At 41.4% G+C, this 17156-nt stretch overlaps 1 protein-coding gene across 4 annotated transcripts; it reads left to right on the top strand.

Annotated features, from left to right (window-relative positions):
* The first annotated feature begins 6221 nt into the window (after positions 1 to 6221).
* On the top strand, positions 6222 to 10746 carry LOC306915226 (uncharacterized protein). 4 transcript variants are annotated; one of them, XR_013788779.1, is made up of 4 exons: positions 6222 to 6455; positions 6574 to 6703; positions 7006 to 10129; positions 10248 to 10746. XR_013788779.1 is itself a non-coding variant. In XM_079492506.1 (3 exons), the coding sequence occupies exon 3, from the start codon at positions 7634 to 7636 to the stop codon at positions 9797 to 9799; it is 2166 nt and encodes a 721-aa protein (XP_079348632.1). In that variant the 5' UTR covers positions 6222 to 6455; positions 6574 to 6703; positions 7006 to 7633; the 3' UTR covers positions 9800 to 10746. The 4 variants fall into 4 exon arrangements, 2 of the variants coding, with proteins under 2 accessions (XP_079348632.1, XP_079348633.1); XR_013788780.1 differs by having other exon boundaries at positions 7006 to 10377; positions 10680 to 10746; XM_079492506.1 differs by having other exon boundaries at positions 7006 to 10746.
* Positions 10747 to 17156: the final 6410 nt, after the last annotated feature.

Genomic DNA, 17156 nt, shown 5'->3' with positions numbered 1-17156 from the left:
ATCAGGAACCGGTAATTATTTTTCAAGCAACCAAATCAGTGTTTAGCAATTTGACATTAGTATTTATGGACCTCACATTAATATTCAATATTCCTTTACCATGTGCTTCTCTCCCTGAGTGTGAGCTCTCTCAGGCATATAGGGTTGTGCCGTGGTCATCAAGGTGGTCTTTGTTTCAAGAATCAATACTGTAACGTTTGTCATTGTTGATTCAAATGTAATTGCATGATTTAATCACTACTCTGACTGGACTCTAGTGATTTTGGTCACAGCCTGATTAATATAGGTATATCACAATCATTTTTCTCCAGAATGGCGATGATGCTGTGAACTATGCAGCATTGGATTTCTCTGCGAGGAAAGCTAAAGGAAAGAAAAAGATGAAGCTGAGAGAATTGAACTCTGAGAGTACATACTCTGCTGTGAGAGTTAGAGAGTAGACTGGCAGTGAAACGCTTCAACATAGTCAACTGTTACATCTGATCTGAGATCAGATCAGATCAGATCAGATCAGATCAGATCAGATTACACTCACCAGTGCTCACCAGTGGGAAGGCCAAGTAGCCTACTGATTTGACTTCTATTTCACAAAGTGCCTCCAGGCCAAAAACGTTTCTTTTGAAAGGGGCTTAAATTGATAACATTATAATCATGACTTAAGACAAATCTTACAACTCTCGTTCTAAAAAAATAGAACAAATCTATGGTGGCCTGTGCTGTGCTAACTATTGCTAGTGGATGAGTTAAAATGCAGTAGTCGAGGTAATTCAGCAGGTGCATACTGCATACAGCAGGAGCATAAGGATCAGGTTATCAGTCATGCAGAGTCTAGATGTACATGCTCTTCTCCAATGGTTCAATGGTTCTTCTACATGCTATTCTCCAATGGTTCAATGGTTCTTCTACATGCTCTTCTCCAATGGTTCAATGGTTCTTCTACATGCTCTTCTCAAAGTGAAATTAGAGTTTGCCCGGGACCCAATAGCGTTGTGACCCAAGCTCACAACGCGTTGCACCATGTCACAAGCTTGTAGATCTGCTATTTTCTCTTTTCCTTAAACTTATTTCATATTTTATTCGTATTTTTTTATGGAAATAATTTGCTGTTTTGTGTTATTTATTTATTAAGTACTTTCCAAAAACTGTTTTTAATTGATGAAAAGTTGTAATTATTTTTTGTTTAAACTTTTTGCTACTCTTTCAATAAAGGCTATAATATATAGGCTTTACTGCATATATTTTTAAATGTAGGAAACGAAAAAAGGGGATATTTACAAAAACGTTTCGATCCATACGGGTCTTCGTCAGGTATGGCGATACCTGACGAAGACCCGTAAGGGTCGAAACATTGTTGATTGTCTCCACCAGGCCGAAGGCATGGGGAGAGAGTATGTTTTGCACTCCGTCCGTGTGTGTGTGTGTGCGTGTGTGCGTCCTTCCTTCCGTCCGTCTGTTACCAGCTAATCTCCGGCACCGTTAACCCGGTCGATGCCAAACTTTGCACACACACTCCCTGGATGCCAACGATGAACCTCTGCCCCGCATTTTCCAGAACGGCCTGTTATAGCGCCACCATGAGGCAGCTTTTTTTTTACCTAAAACTGCACCGATCTGCGTGAAACGTTGCATGCACACTCCCTAGAGGCCAAGGACAAACCTTTGACCTGCATTTTCCGCATCTGCCTTTTATAGCGCCACCAGGAGGCCGACTTTTGTAAAAACACATTTTTTGATATTACTCCTCCAGATTCTGTCCAAAAATCTCACAAATTGTTACACAGTATCTCTATGGTCATGTGCTCAAGTCGGATCTGTCCGATATTTCATATTCCATCCTAATTGGCTATAATTGGCTTTCACAACGCAGCATGCAATTTACGTGAAATCTTTCACACATTTTCTTACTGGGCTGAGGAATATATCCCACCCTTTTCACATTGGCCTGTTATAGCGCCACCAACAGGTTGATTTTTGCAAAACACATTTTTGGAACAAAATGCCTCAAATCATCCAATTGCCATCAAAGGCAAACATGTTTATATTACTCCTAAACATTTTGCCAAACATCTCACACAGTCCTATCCTCCTGGTGGAGACCTGTGCCCAGAAGGGCACTTTTTCTAGTTTAATAATGTTTCCTGCAGGAGCAACTACACAGTGTGCGGACAACCCTCCTCTTGAAATGAAATGAAATGAAATCTATATTTACCCAGGGTATCTGGGCTAAGCTCAAGAACTTGTTTCCAGCCAGGCCCTGCTCATAGAACACATTTCATCGTAGTGGTTCAATGCCTTGTTCAAGGGCACTTCAGCGGTGGTAATTTTAACGTGTCGGACGGCTGATTCGAACTAGGAACCTTCCGGTATCAAGACCGCGCCGCTATCCGTTCGGCCACCGCTGCCATGTTGAATGAATGAATATGAAGTTAATCATATATGCCCAGTTGCCCACAGTAGGCTATATAACTTGTTTATTTTTGAAGGGTTTTATGTTGAATTATAATGAAATTAGCCTTGATACCCAGGCTTTTATTTTTGTTCACATTAGGCTCAAAAATGAAATGGATATAATGAAATGGATGTACAGTACCTAGCCTATATGATTTGTGATTATTTGTGACATAAAATAAATTACATCTGATCACTGCTTCTAAAAAAAAAAGGAAAAATCTCATAAAATAACCCCACCTGTCTCCCTCTGTCAGAATATGAATGACTTTCTGCATATCTTTAGACACATTTCATAATCTTCATTAGCCTACTACTTACTGTCCTGTTTACTTTCCTATATACGTGACGGTGTGATGGCTTATTTTGTCTTATTTTACTTTGACTGAATTATCTTAATTGTGTACGTTTGTACAATAAAAAACAAATCTTTCTCTTAGTTGTTATTTATTTATTAATCTAAAATGTCAATAGCCTATATTTTTCAATACAAAACAAAACATTTTGTTTTAAAGATAAAAAGCAAATTAGAATAAAGGTGTATTGAATTTGTCAGATAGGCCTACTCACTAGAACAGCTAGCTACATAGTTCTCAAACTTTTCCTTGCCAATAAGGACCCCCAAATTGATATAATATATAGCCTATTTGGCAATTTTTTCAAACACTTTCGAGATTTTGTTTTTGCCAAGTAGGCCTATCAAAATAAATTTGCTTGGGAGTTGGGACCCCCTGCAACGCCTTCAAGGGCCCCTGGGGGTCCCCGGACACCACTTTGAGAACCAATGGTCTAGCCCTAGAAGTAAACAGGATACAGTCGCATCACCCTCGCCGGAGAGAAAGACGTCCGTGTGCATCTTTGATTGATTGATTGATTGAAGAATTTATTAACAGTTTGCAGAATTACAGTACATTTCAAGCACAAACTCAATACAAAGGCTGTTAACTGTGAGTGGACGACCCAATTAAGCATTACACTTGTTTCCAACAGGGTCCACCATGTTCAAATCATCAAAACATTTAGAGACGTACAAATAGACACTTCTATAGACAGAACAGGAATTCATCAAAAAGGAGGTAAAAAGGGAAAAGAAATATATACAGTGAGGGGAAAAAAGGGGGGGGCGGGGGGGGGGATTCAGATTTTACGGGGGCCAGTTTCGAATTGCAGCCATCCGTAGGTGCCCTTTGAGAGCGGTTTTGAAGGAGTCAAGGGATTCGCATGTCTTAATGACAGTTGGTAGGGCGTTCCACATTTTGGTGGCATAGGAGCGAAAAGAATTTAGTCCCTTGTTTGTGCCGAATCTGGGTTGTACATGGTTCGTTGCACTCCCTCTGGTGTTGTGGGTGTGGACTTCGTTAACATTAAGGAAGTATCTAGACAGGTACATGGGTATCTTGGTGGTGTATCGAATCTTGTGGACCAGACCCATTGCAAGTTGCTGTACTCTGTCGTCGACCCTAAGCCATTCCAGCCTGTCGAAGTGGGCAGGGGTGAGGTGGGTTCGGGGGGCTAGATCAAGTAGGAGCCTGACCAGTTTGTTTTGGGAAGTCTGGAGCCTGGTTTTAAGGGCCTTTGAGATGCTGTGGTACCAGGAGGTGCATGCATAGTCAAAGAAACCCTGTACAAGGGCTCCTGTTAAGGTCTTCAAGGTGTTTTTGTTGACCAGTGAGGAGATCCTGTAGAGGAATCTTGTTCTATGGTTGACTTTTTTGATTACGTTGGTGGCCATTTTATCACCGGAAAGATTAGCCTCCAGGATGGAACCTAGGTAGGTAATTTCATCTTTACGTGTGATAACATTGTCACCCACTCTAACCAAGAAGCCATTTGCCTTGCTGAGATTACTAATAGAGCCAAAGAGAATGGATTCAGTTTTTCCCAGGTGTAAAGATAGTTTGTTATCAGCGAGCCAGGTGCAGATTCTACCGAGTTCAGAGCTGAGGGCATTTTCAACCTGCAGTTTGTCCCTGTCCGAGACCAGCAGTGCTGAGTCATCTGCGAACAGGAACAAGTTGCAGTCACAGGCTGAAGTCATGTCGTTTACATATATTAGGAACAGTAGAGGCCCTAGTATGCTTCCTTGTGGAACGCCACAGCTCACTGGGAGGGGGGGGGACAGTGTTCCGTTCACTTCCACCATCTGTTCTCTCCCCTCCAGGTAGGATTGCATCCAGCTCACTGATGTGCTATCGAAACCAATTGCTTTTAGCTTGTTAACCAGTATGGAGTGGTTCACGGTGTCAAAAGCCTTTTGGAGGTCCAGCATGACCATGCCGCAGTATTTGCCAGCGTCCACCTCTTGTTTGATGTGGTCGCTCAAATAGAGAAGGCATGTGTCAGTGGAGTGGGATGTTCTGAAGCCAGATTGGAACTCGTACAATAATTTATTAGTGGCAAGATACTTTTCAACCTGTTCATAGACTATTTTTTCCATCACTTTCGAGATGGAACTAAGAATAGAAATAGGGCGGTAGTTGCCGGGGTCTAATTTACTCCCTTTCTTGTGCAAGGGGGTTACTTTGGCCAGTTTGAAATCTTGGGGGACCTGTCCCTGTTTGATGGAGAGGTTTACTATGTGGGTGATGAAAAAGTGGAGATAATTTACTAAATACACGTTTTGTGCCAGAACTTTCACATGGATATAAAACTAGAGGACCATATTTCATTCCACGTCTTTGGAATTATTTAATGGGTGAGTACAAACAGAGCATTTATCACATTAAGGCCGCCCAGTTAACGTCCGACATGAAAGTAACCGCGACCGTTCTATGGCTCTGTATGTGAAATACTGTATATACTGTATGTAACAACAGAGCCATTCTAGGGCTAGGACTTTCCCTGCGACGGTCTGGAGTTTAGTCAGGACTTGTGACTTCAACGACACCTTGTTGGTGTGACGCCCACTATTGTGTGGTCACAAAATGGATATTTAACTTGGTTATGATGTATTCATTTCGTTTAATTCTGCCGGTCAACTCTGTTGTAAAACTGCCATGTGTCTTCCAGAACAGTAGGGGGCAGTGGTGTCGCTATTTCAGTACTAGTAGACAGGAGCGCCATTTTAACGTCATTGTTTACTTACACAGCACTGAAAGAGAAACAACCACCGTCTCTGTCTTACATCATTCTGTCCTAATTTCACAGGTTTGTAAGGCACAAAAGTAACACAAATGTCCGTTTTTAGTATGTAACTAAAAGAGTGTTGTTTTGAGCAGGTGTGGCTACAATTCATGGGGTAATTTGATGAGTAAAAACGTAATGGTGAACTATAGTAATGTAAAGTGCTTGAATGCTAAGTGGCTATAGGGTGTAACAAAATCTCCTGGAGAGGGCGTCAACATATGTGTCACGTGGTAGCGGCCGCCATACTTGCTGGCTTGTCTGGTTTGTTTACATTGAGCGACCATCGGGTGTGCTTGTATACGTTATTTTTTTAAACTGACCTCACAATGGTGCAGACTTGCTCAGTAAATAAGTGCCACAGCAGGTCACGTTGAGGAAATGAGCCAGAAAACGGAATTAGATGTTCAGCTTTCCAGCATGGAGACAGCATCAAGGAACCCAGATTGACACGTTTACAAAAAGACGTAGAATGGCTTGGATCGGCGCACGGGCGCAGAGACATAATGTTCAACAAAATATCTAAGCACAGCCGTGTTTGTTCACAACATTTTCCTTGTCCTTGTAATGTATTTGGGCCCGACGTTCTTTCTATCCACCCTGGTGTTGGTTCACTATGTTGTCGCCAAGAACGAGCTTAATTGTAACTGCCCGTGACACTTAGTGTTTAACTTAACTTTAATTGTTATTTTCGTTACTTATGTGGTTAACCTTTAATTTGACATTTCCTGTAATTTGGTTCCCCTTTTACTTTGGAACTTCCTGTCACCGCACCGACACGCACATAAGTCTGTTCACTTCACTCACCTGATCATTCACACACAAACAGTGACACAGTGACAGGGGAGAGAGCAGTGTATGTTTGAAAGTAGCAGCGCCAGACGGTATGTTTTATTTTGTTTGCAGCATTCATGTTCATACTAATTGTGTAATGTTGAAAACCTGCTAGATGATGTGTAGCGCTGGTCGACCGTTAAGTGAACCTGTCCATATTGTCCACAGTGTCTGCTTTGCTGGGACAGTGACCGATGTGCCAAATACCTGCATCTAATTATCCCTTAATCGTTTGGTGATGTTTGAAGTCTAAGGTGGCTTTCTACTCAGCCTTTAGCCCCTCAGTTAGCGGAGCGAGGTACAGACTTACCTTTGTTTTGTTTGTTTGGGTCTCTTTCATGATTTACTTTAGTTTTAGTTGCATTCTGTTTGGTTGATGTTTGGTTTATTTTCATTGTTTGTGGTGCTTTTGCTTCTCGATCTGCTTTGTTTGTTTATTGAAATGACTTGAGTTATATTGAATCACTGATTATGATCAACTATAAATGAATTATTTTATTGTTGAATTGTACAAAAGTGATTAACTTAATGCACTGATTTTATTGAATGAAACTATGAAATGTTTGGTATGATTCTTAAAGTATTTATTCTGTTTTATAGTTTTCACGGTGTTCCTATGATCTTCATCTGTACCCGAAGAAAAAATAAACGACACCCGTTGAGACCATCCACTTCTAATTATTTCACAAACCGAGGGCGCTTACAGTGAAAACTCGACGCTGGATGCACAGCAGCTCAACGTCGACACCTACATCTCATCTACAGCCACCCTGCTCTTCAAGTCACCAGCCCATAGTCACAAGTTTGTCACACTCACACCACAGTAACCTACACATTAAGAGGTACCTTGGACCTACATTTATTGCTGCTGGACTAAAGGTTCTAAAAGGACAAAGGGAAAAATGAAAAAATTATAAAAACAAGAAAATGAAAATAAAAAAATGTGGGAAAACCTAATGTGTTTTCCCAAGGTGAAGGGTTTTAATTTCTGGTCCTAAGTTATTCATCTATTTCTGGTCCTGAGGTATTTCTCAAAACAGAGTTGCTGCATGAACCAATGAAACATTAAATGGGACATTTTGCATAAATTATGGTTAAATTGTTTGATATCATTCATTTTGGGGTTCAAAGTTTGTCTGTTGAGTTGCCTCATGGTGTATATGTATACTCTGAATGTCAAACTGACCCAAAATACTCTCTGAAGTGTAAGCATCAAACAATATAACAAATGCCAACCCCTGATGAGACAACAGTAAATATGCAGCAGCCAATCAATTCTGAACAGACTGCTGAACACGAACAGGCTTTCACCAAGGCTTATACCACCTGGACGCATATGGCAATAAATATTCGAACGGCATTAAAAACATTTTGCTTAGCAGAGGACCTCCATGACATAAAGGAAAGTATTCAGAACCAACACAATGCAATAAATGAACATTATGAATCCATCAAACGCAACGGCACTACTACCCCAGACATTGTCAAACAAATGGATGCCTGTATAATAATCACCTCAGAGATTTGTGAAATGGCTGATAAATACCTGGATACTGTTAATCAGCCTTTCAATGAGGTGCTGGCAAAGTTGCGTGTCAGGATGGCCTTAGATAAGGAGGAGTATGGATCCATTTTCGGACACACCAATACAGAAACCATCATCTCTGACTCTTCAGAGGGGATGGAAAACCATGCACAGTCCCGTGGAACCCATCCATTGCATTCATCCAAAACCCCTTCCATAGCAAACTGTGATGATTCAAAATCTACCTCCAGCCACCACTCTAACACTTCCTCCAAAGCCTCCTGGAAAATAGCTGATGCAGAAGCAGATCTTGCCGCCAAACGGGAAAAGGCCAAAGCACTGCAGGAGATCCTTAACCAGCAAGCCAAACTACAAGAGGAAAAGATGAAACTACAGCGACTTGAGGTCCAAAAGGACATCAGAGTAGCAGCAGCACGGGTTCAAGTGTATAAGCTATTTGAAGGTGATAATGAACACTGCAATAAACTACCCTCTGCTCCTCCAAACCTCACATGTTTCACAAAGTACCTCCAAGCAGAACCATGTATATCCTGTCACTCTATTGCCTCCCCAATGAATCGCAGACCTGCGTCTGAGAGGACTTCTAAAAAAGCCAGAGCTTTCCACACGACTACCCAGAATGAGTCCAACCCCAAGCCTCCATTCACCTGCCCCATCTGTGCTCGGAAAGCGCATGGTATTGCTACATGCCCCAGATTTGCACGCACAACTATGGAAGACAAGAAGGCTTACATATTTGAAAATAACCTCTGCTTTGGATGCCTGAGAAGGGGACACGTCGGCAAGAGATGCAGGAGAAGACATACATGTGGCATATGTTATCGACCTCATCCTACCTGTCTGCATCATGGCAGAGATAAGAGAACGGGGGGAGACATGGCGAAGGAGTCCACGGATAGCTGTACAAGTAAGGAGACCCATACTGCCAGTCATGTCTACATGCCATCTACAGAGGACCCACAGAGGTGGGCGACTGAGCTGAAGTCTAAAGTAAACCGTTTAGAGGACGAGCTAGACGACCTGCGCACCCATAAACGGATGGCCTTGGCAGATAATGAACACCTGCGGCTGGAAGTGGCTGAGCTGATGAAAGGGAACATGGAAACAGCTAAACTTCTGAATACCATAAAACGGAGCCAGGATGACTTCCTCAGGTCCAAAGGGCAGCTAGACAGTGAGTTAGACCTCCTCCGACACAACACCAGAATCAAGACGAATGAGCAGCATCAAGAGATCAATCGACTGAACAAAGAGTTGATGGAACAGAAAGCTGAGTTGGCTGACGTACACAACACTCTACGAAATAAAGACATGGAGATGGATAGAAGTAATAGAGAGCTGGAGGCCTTACGAGCTCGGCTTCAACAACAGCTTGCCATCACGGCAGAGCAGGAGACTGAGCGATTGAGAAAAGAACTGGGAAGCCCACGGGCCCAACTTGAGCAGGGGTGTCATGAAGACACGCAGATACAGAAGCTCCATGAAAACCAGTCCTGTCCGCTCCAGTGTGCTGTAGTGGAAGCCAAGGGCATCATACCGGATGCTGTGGAAAAAATGGATGACCCCATACATTTCCAGTACAACGACTCCCCTGGAAGTTGGGAGCTGGGAGACATGCATGCTGCTAGAGAGGTTGCCTCTACCAAGCGTGGACAGCAGCAAAGCACTAACCAAGGACCAATCAAACTCATTAGGACTAACACCAATCAAGCTGAAAGGGGAAATGGAGACCTACGTGGAGATTCGGGAGCTAGAAACCCAATTGGAAGTAAGATCTTTTCCGCTAATCTTGTCATCGAAAGGCCAACTAAAAACGTGGTTATTTTCGTAGAGCGAATGACCAAATAATCCTCAATCTCATTGACCTGTAAAGATGTCGTGAATCATGTAATCTGCAATTCAAAATGATTGCCCTAGGTAACATGATTGGGGGGAGTGTAACTGCCCGTGACACTTAGTGTTTAACTTAACTTTAATTGTTATTTTCGTTACTTATGTGGTTAACCTTTAATTTGACATTTCCTGTAATTTGGTTCCCCTTTTACTTTGGAACTTCCTGTCACCGCACCGACACGCACATAAGTCTGTTCACTTCACTCACCTGATCATTCACACACAAACAGTGACACAGTGACAGGGGAGAGAGCAGTGTATGTTTGAAAGTAGCAGCGCCAGACGGTATGTTTTATTTTGTTTGCAGCATTCATGTTCATACTAATTGTGTAATGTTGAAAACCTGCTAGATGATGTGTAGCGCTGGTCGACCGTTAAGTGAACCTGTCCATATTGTCCACAGTGTCTGCTTTGCTGGGACAGTGACCGATGTGCCAAATACCTGCATCTAATTATCCCTTAATCGTTTGGTGATGTTTGAAGTCTAAGGTGGCTTTCTACTCAGCCTTTAGCCCCTCAGTTAGCGGAGCGAGGTACAGACTTACCTTTGTTTTGTTTGTTTGGGTCTCTTTCATGATTTACTTTAGTTTTAGTTGCATTCTGTTTGGTTGATGTTTGGTTTATTTTCATTGTTTGTGGTGCTTTTGCTTCTCGATCTGCTTTGTTTGTTTATTGAAATGACTTGAGTTATATTGAATCACTGATTATGATCAACTATAAATGAATTATTTTATTGTTGAATTGTACAAAAGTGATTAACTTAATGCACTGATTTTATTGAATGAAACTATGAAATGTTTGGTATGATTCTTAAAGTATTTATTCTGTTTTATAGTTTTCACGGTGTTCCTATGATCTTCATCTGTACCCGAAGAAAAAATAAACGACACCCGTTGAGACCATCCACTTCTAATTATTTCACAAACCGAGGGCGCTTACATAATATTTACAAATACATACCACCGTCACTCTATTCTGAGTGATGTGGGCTAGAATTTAATGCCCACGAGAGGGCCGTCCCAAGCTTTTCAGACACCGCCCCCCTCTTGGTGACGTACACGTTCTCACACGCTATATCATTAGCTTTAAGACTCTCCCCAGCAGTATGGTTCAGGTTGGGTTCAGCTGGGTCTAGCATTATGTGTGTGATGATACAAAAGTGTTATTATGTGCAGTTATTGTTGTTGAGTCCACTCTGTACTTTCACCATTCTCCAAGAGCATATCAATTAATCAATCAGGGTTTTATTTAGCCCGTCTCCGGACCCCCCGGGTTGAGCTCCTTTGGACCCCTACCACGTAGGGTCCGGTATCACCGGCTTCAAGCGACATGGGATGCAATCTGATTTACCCTGACTTAGCCCTGTGCTGCGGTGTGGGTGTCACGCTGACATATTCCAAACGAAGCATATGAACGCTATAGGAGACAACGAACCATCTGACCCCCCCCCGCGAACGGCTCAGAAGCCGTTAAGTATTTTTAATGTTTGTACGACCGTTTTGGCAGCTCTGAAATTCTCTCTTCGGTCCCTCCTTGTTGACATCTCGGTTGGCTAGCTGCGCCTACGAGGCGCGTAGGGAGGCGCTGCTAGCCAACCGAGATGCTGTAGGCGGTACAATGGGATGTCAACAAGAGAGAATTTCAGAGCTGCCAAAACGGTCGTACATTTTTATTATTCTGTCCTAATTTCACAGAGATCGGCTACTTTATGATCAACTATAGCTGTATACATGGTCATACACCTCACTCGGACCTGTTACATTGGCACTAGGTAAGCATTCTGACTATGAGAACATCTTTGAACAACAACAGTACAAATATGATTATTTATGTAAGGGATAATATCTGGCTAGGTGGTCACCGACAGGGAGTTTAACCACCGAGGCGGTTACACTCCCTGAAGGTGAATTATCTCTAACTAACATAAATTAATACATTGACCCAAAACACAACAAAAAAAGTATTCCATAAGTTCGCGCTGGCTGCGTCTGCGTGAACTTGCGTCTGTAAATTACATTACACAATGTAATTTACAGCTAAACATTGCTCTTAAAAATGTTTTTGAAAACATTTGAGCGAGAAATAGACGAAGCAGGACCCGGAAATGGATTCTATTTGATCAACTCACTTCCTTGTTTTCTGACAGTGCAGTCACTAGTGTGTGTTTACATGGCTGTTATGTTGGAAACGGCAGTAAATCAAGCGGGGCGCAGCCGCGCAGCTGGTGGTGCTCAGATTGTTTGATTAGGCAGCGGTCATTATCATGAGATAACTCACCGCTGAATTAAGCGATTGAATTTGAAAAGAAGCAGCTTGGACTCCTCATGCATAGAAGGAAGCATGAGGTCAGTCCACTGCCCCCCAGGTTGGCAGAGGAAGTGTAGCGCCCAGGATTACATTAGATAATTGACACTGGGTGAAAAAAATGGGTTGCAAAATCGTGGGATAAAAAAATTATAAAGACATGGGTCCTCATTCACAAAGGAGAAATACGCAAGAGTGTAACGGAAGCTTAACGGAAGCGTAAACAGATGCGGGAAATTCCGTCCGATCACGCTACGTTGTTTTGCCGTGCAATTCAAAGAGCGGTGTGTACCACAGGTACGCAGGTGTATGTTGTGAGGTACGCAGGTGAATGCGAACGGGTGCCAAATGATCGGAAAATCAGCGGATAACTTAATTTGCATTGATCCACGCCCCATTTCACACCATAAAAGGCGTCAAGCATGACTCAGCAGACAGCAGTAAAAAAAAACAAAAAAGAACTATAGGCCTTACAGCTCAAACGAAATAGAGGTCCTCCTGACGGAATGCAACAAAATAATGATATTTTCCAGTATAGTGGCTTCACAAATTAAAATAAAAATGATTGCTGGAAAGAAATTAGGCTATATTAGGAAATTAAAAGAAAATGATCTGACCATGTCAAGCGCCGGAGCGACGACCACCACCTGCAGTCTCTTTTTTTTACATCCATATACCATTACATTTGTGCGTGATTCTTTATATTGTCTATAGCCTACCATTAAACTATATAAATCATTTTCCCAAGCTTACAAAACGGTGAACGCTGCTCCGCACCGCTGTAGCAATGTCAAGCTGACTTACGGTATAAAATGCAGCTTTTTTATTTATTTATTTAAGTTCGGGAATAAGGCAGCAAGCTAGCGTATACTTGGCAATTATATTATAAAGCCTTTTCTTTTCTATTAAACAATTGCTCACTCACACCTTTGCAGAGGTAAAACATATATCCGATATTTTTATCAGAGCTGCATTGATTCATGCGGGGAATAGATTAATATCATCTCACTGTCATCTGTCTGAATGCCATGTGGAGAATGGATTTGTTCTGATCATGGACACGTAGGCATAGGCCTATATAGCTATTTAAAATTTCAACCATATACGGCGGGTATAGCCTCCTCTTTGTCAGATCTAAGTGCAGGTTCATTTATGATGATGTCATATTAAAATGATTCGCGAATTTCGCGGGACATTTGGCACCAAACTTGATTGATCTCATCAATGTAGTAGCCTACAGCCCAGCTATAAGTTCCCCATATTATAATTAATTAAGGTGCACTGGCTTAAAACTATGACTGGCCGAATTGCACGCGCTGATGCAATAATGTGGACTTCTATTTTTTTATAGGGCTAATTCATTTTCCAATGAATTCGTACAGTGCAGAATGCAGATAAGTGTATGTTCTTATTATAATTGTGAGTTTGTTTTTTAACATGCAGCGCGAGTCCGCGAGAGCCGATCTACAAGCTCACAACGCGTTGCACTGCGAGTAGAAAGCTGTCAAGTGCAGCGCAATCGCGCATGCTAGAAATATCCTAATAAATAAATAAAAAGGTGTCGGGTTTGCAGGGGCAGTTTCTGTATGGGACTCTAGGCTAACCTGCCTCTAGAATGCATGCATTTAGGCATCCAAGTGATACTTGGCTTTTATATAAGCTATCATTTGTTTGTGTGCTGACCAATGTTTTTTTTGTACACATGCCTACATATTTTATCTGAGATTTGGGGACTTTTAATTGGTTCAGAATGAAGACTAAAGCCTTCTGAATAAATCTACGCAAGCAGTACACGACCCTCTGAGGTGGCGCAGCTTTTAGCGGAGATTCCGACCATCCGACGTCACCGTCAAGTTCACGTTGAAGTTCATGAATTCCCACGTAATGTGGGAATCGACGTAAATGCCTGTCCGCTCACGCTCCGCTCACGTTACGTAACGGTATGAGCGTAAACGCCGTTGTGAATGAGGACCAAAGAGAGTGTAAAATGTTACACTCTCAATCAATAGTTAAATGCATTTGTTACACATCTGCATTTGGATCTGAGAGGCTAAATCTCATCATGGTTCCGTGGCTCAAATACCCAATAAATAATGGGCCTTGATATGAAAATGTTTGAAAACCACTGCTTTATTGGGTCGTCCACTCACAGTAAACAGTCTTTGTATTGAGTTGTGCTTGAAATATACTGTAATTCTGCAAACTGTTAATAAATATTTAAATCAAAAAACTGCCAGTCAGTCAGTTGGGCGGCCGGTGGTGGATTAGGAAGCATTATACAGTGTACAGTATCTGATCAGAGGACTGTATGTTAGACAGCAGGCCAAGAGACATGTGTTAAAATGGTTTGGGATTGAATACCTTAATTATAATTATATCTCCATTTAGTAGTTAGTCGTTTTCTGACAGATGCTGTCAGTTGTGAATCAGATAGGACTTTTCTGTTGTGATGTATGGGCTGTCAATCAGATATGACTTTTCTGTGTGGATGTATGGGCTGTCAATCAGATAGGACTTTTCTGTGTGGATGTATGCGGGCTGTCAATCAGATAGGACTTTTCTGTTGTGATGTATGGGCTGTCAATCAGATAGGACTTTTCTGTGTGGAAGTATGGGCTGTCAATCAGATAGGACTTTTCTGTTTGGATGTATGGGCTGTCAATCAGATAGGACTTTTCTGTTTGGATGTATGGGCTGTCAATCAGATAGGACTTTTCTGTGTGGATGTATGGGCTGTCAATCAAATAGGACTTTTCTGTGTGGATGTATGTGGCTGTCAATCAAATAGGACTTTTCTGTGTGGATGTATGGGCTGTCAATCAGATAGGACTTTTCTGTGTGGATGTATGGGCTGTCAATCAAATAGGACTTTTCTGTGTGGATGTATGGGGCTGTCAATCAAATAGGACTTTTCTGTGTGGATGTATGGGCTGTCAATCAGATAGGACTTTTCTGTGTGGATGTATGGGCTGACAATCAGATAGAACTTTTCTGTGTGGATGTATGGGCTGTCAATCAGATAGGACTTTTCTGTGTGGATGTATGGGCTGTCAATCAGATAGAACGTTTCTGTGTGGATGTATGGGCAGCCTGTCAATCAGATAGGACTTTTCTGTGTGGATGTATGGGCTGTCAATCAGATAGAACTTTTCTGTTTGGATGTACAGTATGGGCTGTCAATCAGATACGACTTTGTATGGGTAGTCAAAAATAAGCTTCTTAGCTTCAGCCTATAACTTTTGGGACCTTCTTTCTTTTTTTCTTTGAAAATTGCCTTATGTACTAGTCTGTACTACATGTTTGTCAAAAGGACCAAAATAAACTAACCTAACAACAAACCTATAATAACAGCAGATTATTGTAACTTACTGTATGTTATGTTAATGTTTTACAGTTCAACCAACAGCTGTAGACAGGATGGCCAGTGGAACCTCAGCTTCCATCACTGGTGAGTTCTATCAACCCTTTAGAACTGGGAAAGGATCTGTGTGGTTTTAGAGTTCAGCTAAACGTATATACTGTATAGGCCTATATATACTGGATAGCAATGTAGCTTTATCAGACAACTCTTAGGATTTAGAACAGAGGTTCTAGCATAGCAGATCTATAGCATAGCAGATCTATAGCATAGCAGATGTATAGCATAGCAGATCTACAGCATAGCGGATCTATAGCATAGCAGATCTACAAGCTCACAGCATGTCATTTTGTGCCACGCCTCAGTGTTGAGTGTTTGAAAAATGTGGAATAATAAAAATGTGGAATATTTTAACACAAATCCTCTCTTCTGGGGGTCCCTGGAAAGATATTTTCCGATGGAGCAGGGGGGGGATCTGCAGCAAATACATATCATTCTGGGTGTCCTTGACTGGAAAACGTTTCAGAACTACTGATTTAGAATGCATTTGTAGAATCGGCCTCAGGTCTAAATCAGATGAAACCAACAAACTATTCTGAAATTTTCTTTATTAGGAACAATCCCTTGAGATGAATCATCTCGTTTTCAAGGGGGTCCGCGATTCACAAAGTACACTTCATACATAAAGACACTTTTTACAGACCATTCAACCAGACAAAAACGAGACAAGACAAAACAATACAATTCATAGATAAACAAAAAACAAACAGGAAAAACAAAAACAAAACAACATTTCACATAACATGGACATAACGTAGACATAACACATGGATCATTGCATCATGGATCTGTTAAAGTGATGATTAGTGAAAACATGAACAGGTAGTCTCAAGATGAGAGGACAGCATAGTTTTAAACAAATGAAAAGATGTTATTGAACGTATATGGACAGGTAGATTGTTCCAGTCACAAGGAGCTTTGAACATGAATGATTTTTTGCCAACTGATGTGGGTATATTAAAGTAAATCTGTGAGCAATGTCTAAGTTGATGTGTAGAAGTGTATGGTATCATAAGCTGTTTTAAATACTGTGGATAATTGAAATGAATGCATTTAAAGATGAACTGCAGCCAGTGCTGCTGTCTTCTTGAGGTGGGAGATGGTAAGTTGAGGTTTTCATACAAGGTACAGTGGTGGGTCAAATATGGGCAGTCAAGGACAAATCTGCATAAACGGTTATATACTGAGTTCAAGGGAAGAAGGTTTGTTTTAGTGGCAGTCTGATAAACTACATATGCATAGTCAAGAATTGGTAGTATGAGTTGTTGAACTAGTTTTTTTCTTACTGTAAAAGAAAAACAGTTTCTATTATGATATAGAACACCAGTACTAAAGTTGATTTTCCGGACAATGTTATCTATATGACATTTAAATGATAGATTTGAATCGAGCCAGAGACCAAGATATTTGCATTGTTCAACTCTGTCCAGTTGTGTACCATCAAGACAGGATATATTTAATGAATGATTGTTAGTTTGTGCTTTAATGTTTTGATTAGTCCCGAAGAGCATAGTGTTTGTTTTGGTTTTGTTGATAAGTAATTTATTAGATACAAGCCATGATTCAAGATAATTAAAATGTAGTTGCAAT

The sequence above is a fragment of the Electrona antarctica genome, assembly GCF_951216825.1.
Source record: "Electrona antarctica genome assembly, chromosome: 22".
Classification (NCBI taxonomy): domain Eukaryota; kingdom Metazoa; phylum Chordata; class Actinopteri; order Myctophiformes; family Myctophidae; genus Electrona; species Electrona antarctica.
The sequence above is the reverse complement of the archived record's forward strand: the minus strand, read 5'-3'. Positions and strand labels throughout refer to the sequence as shown.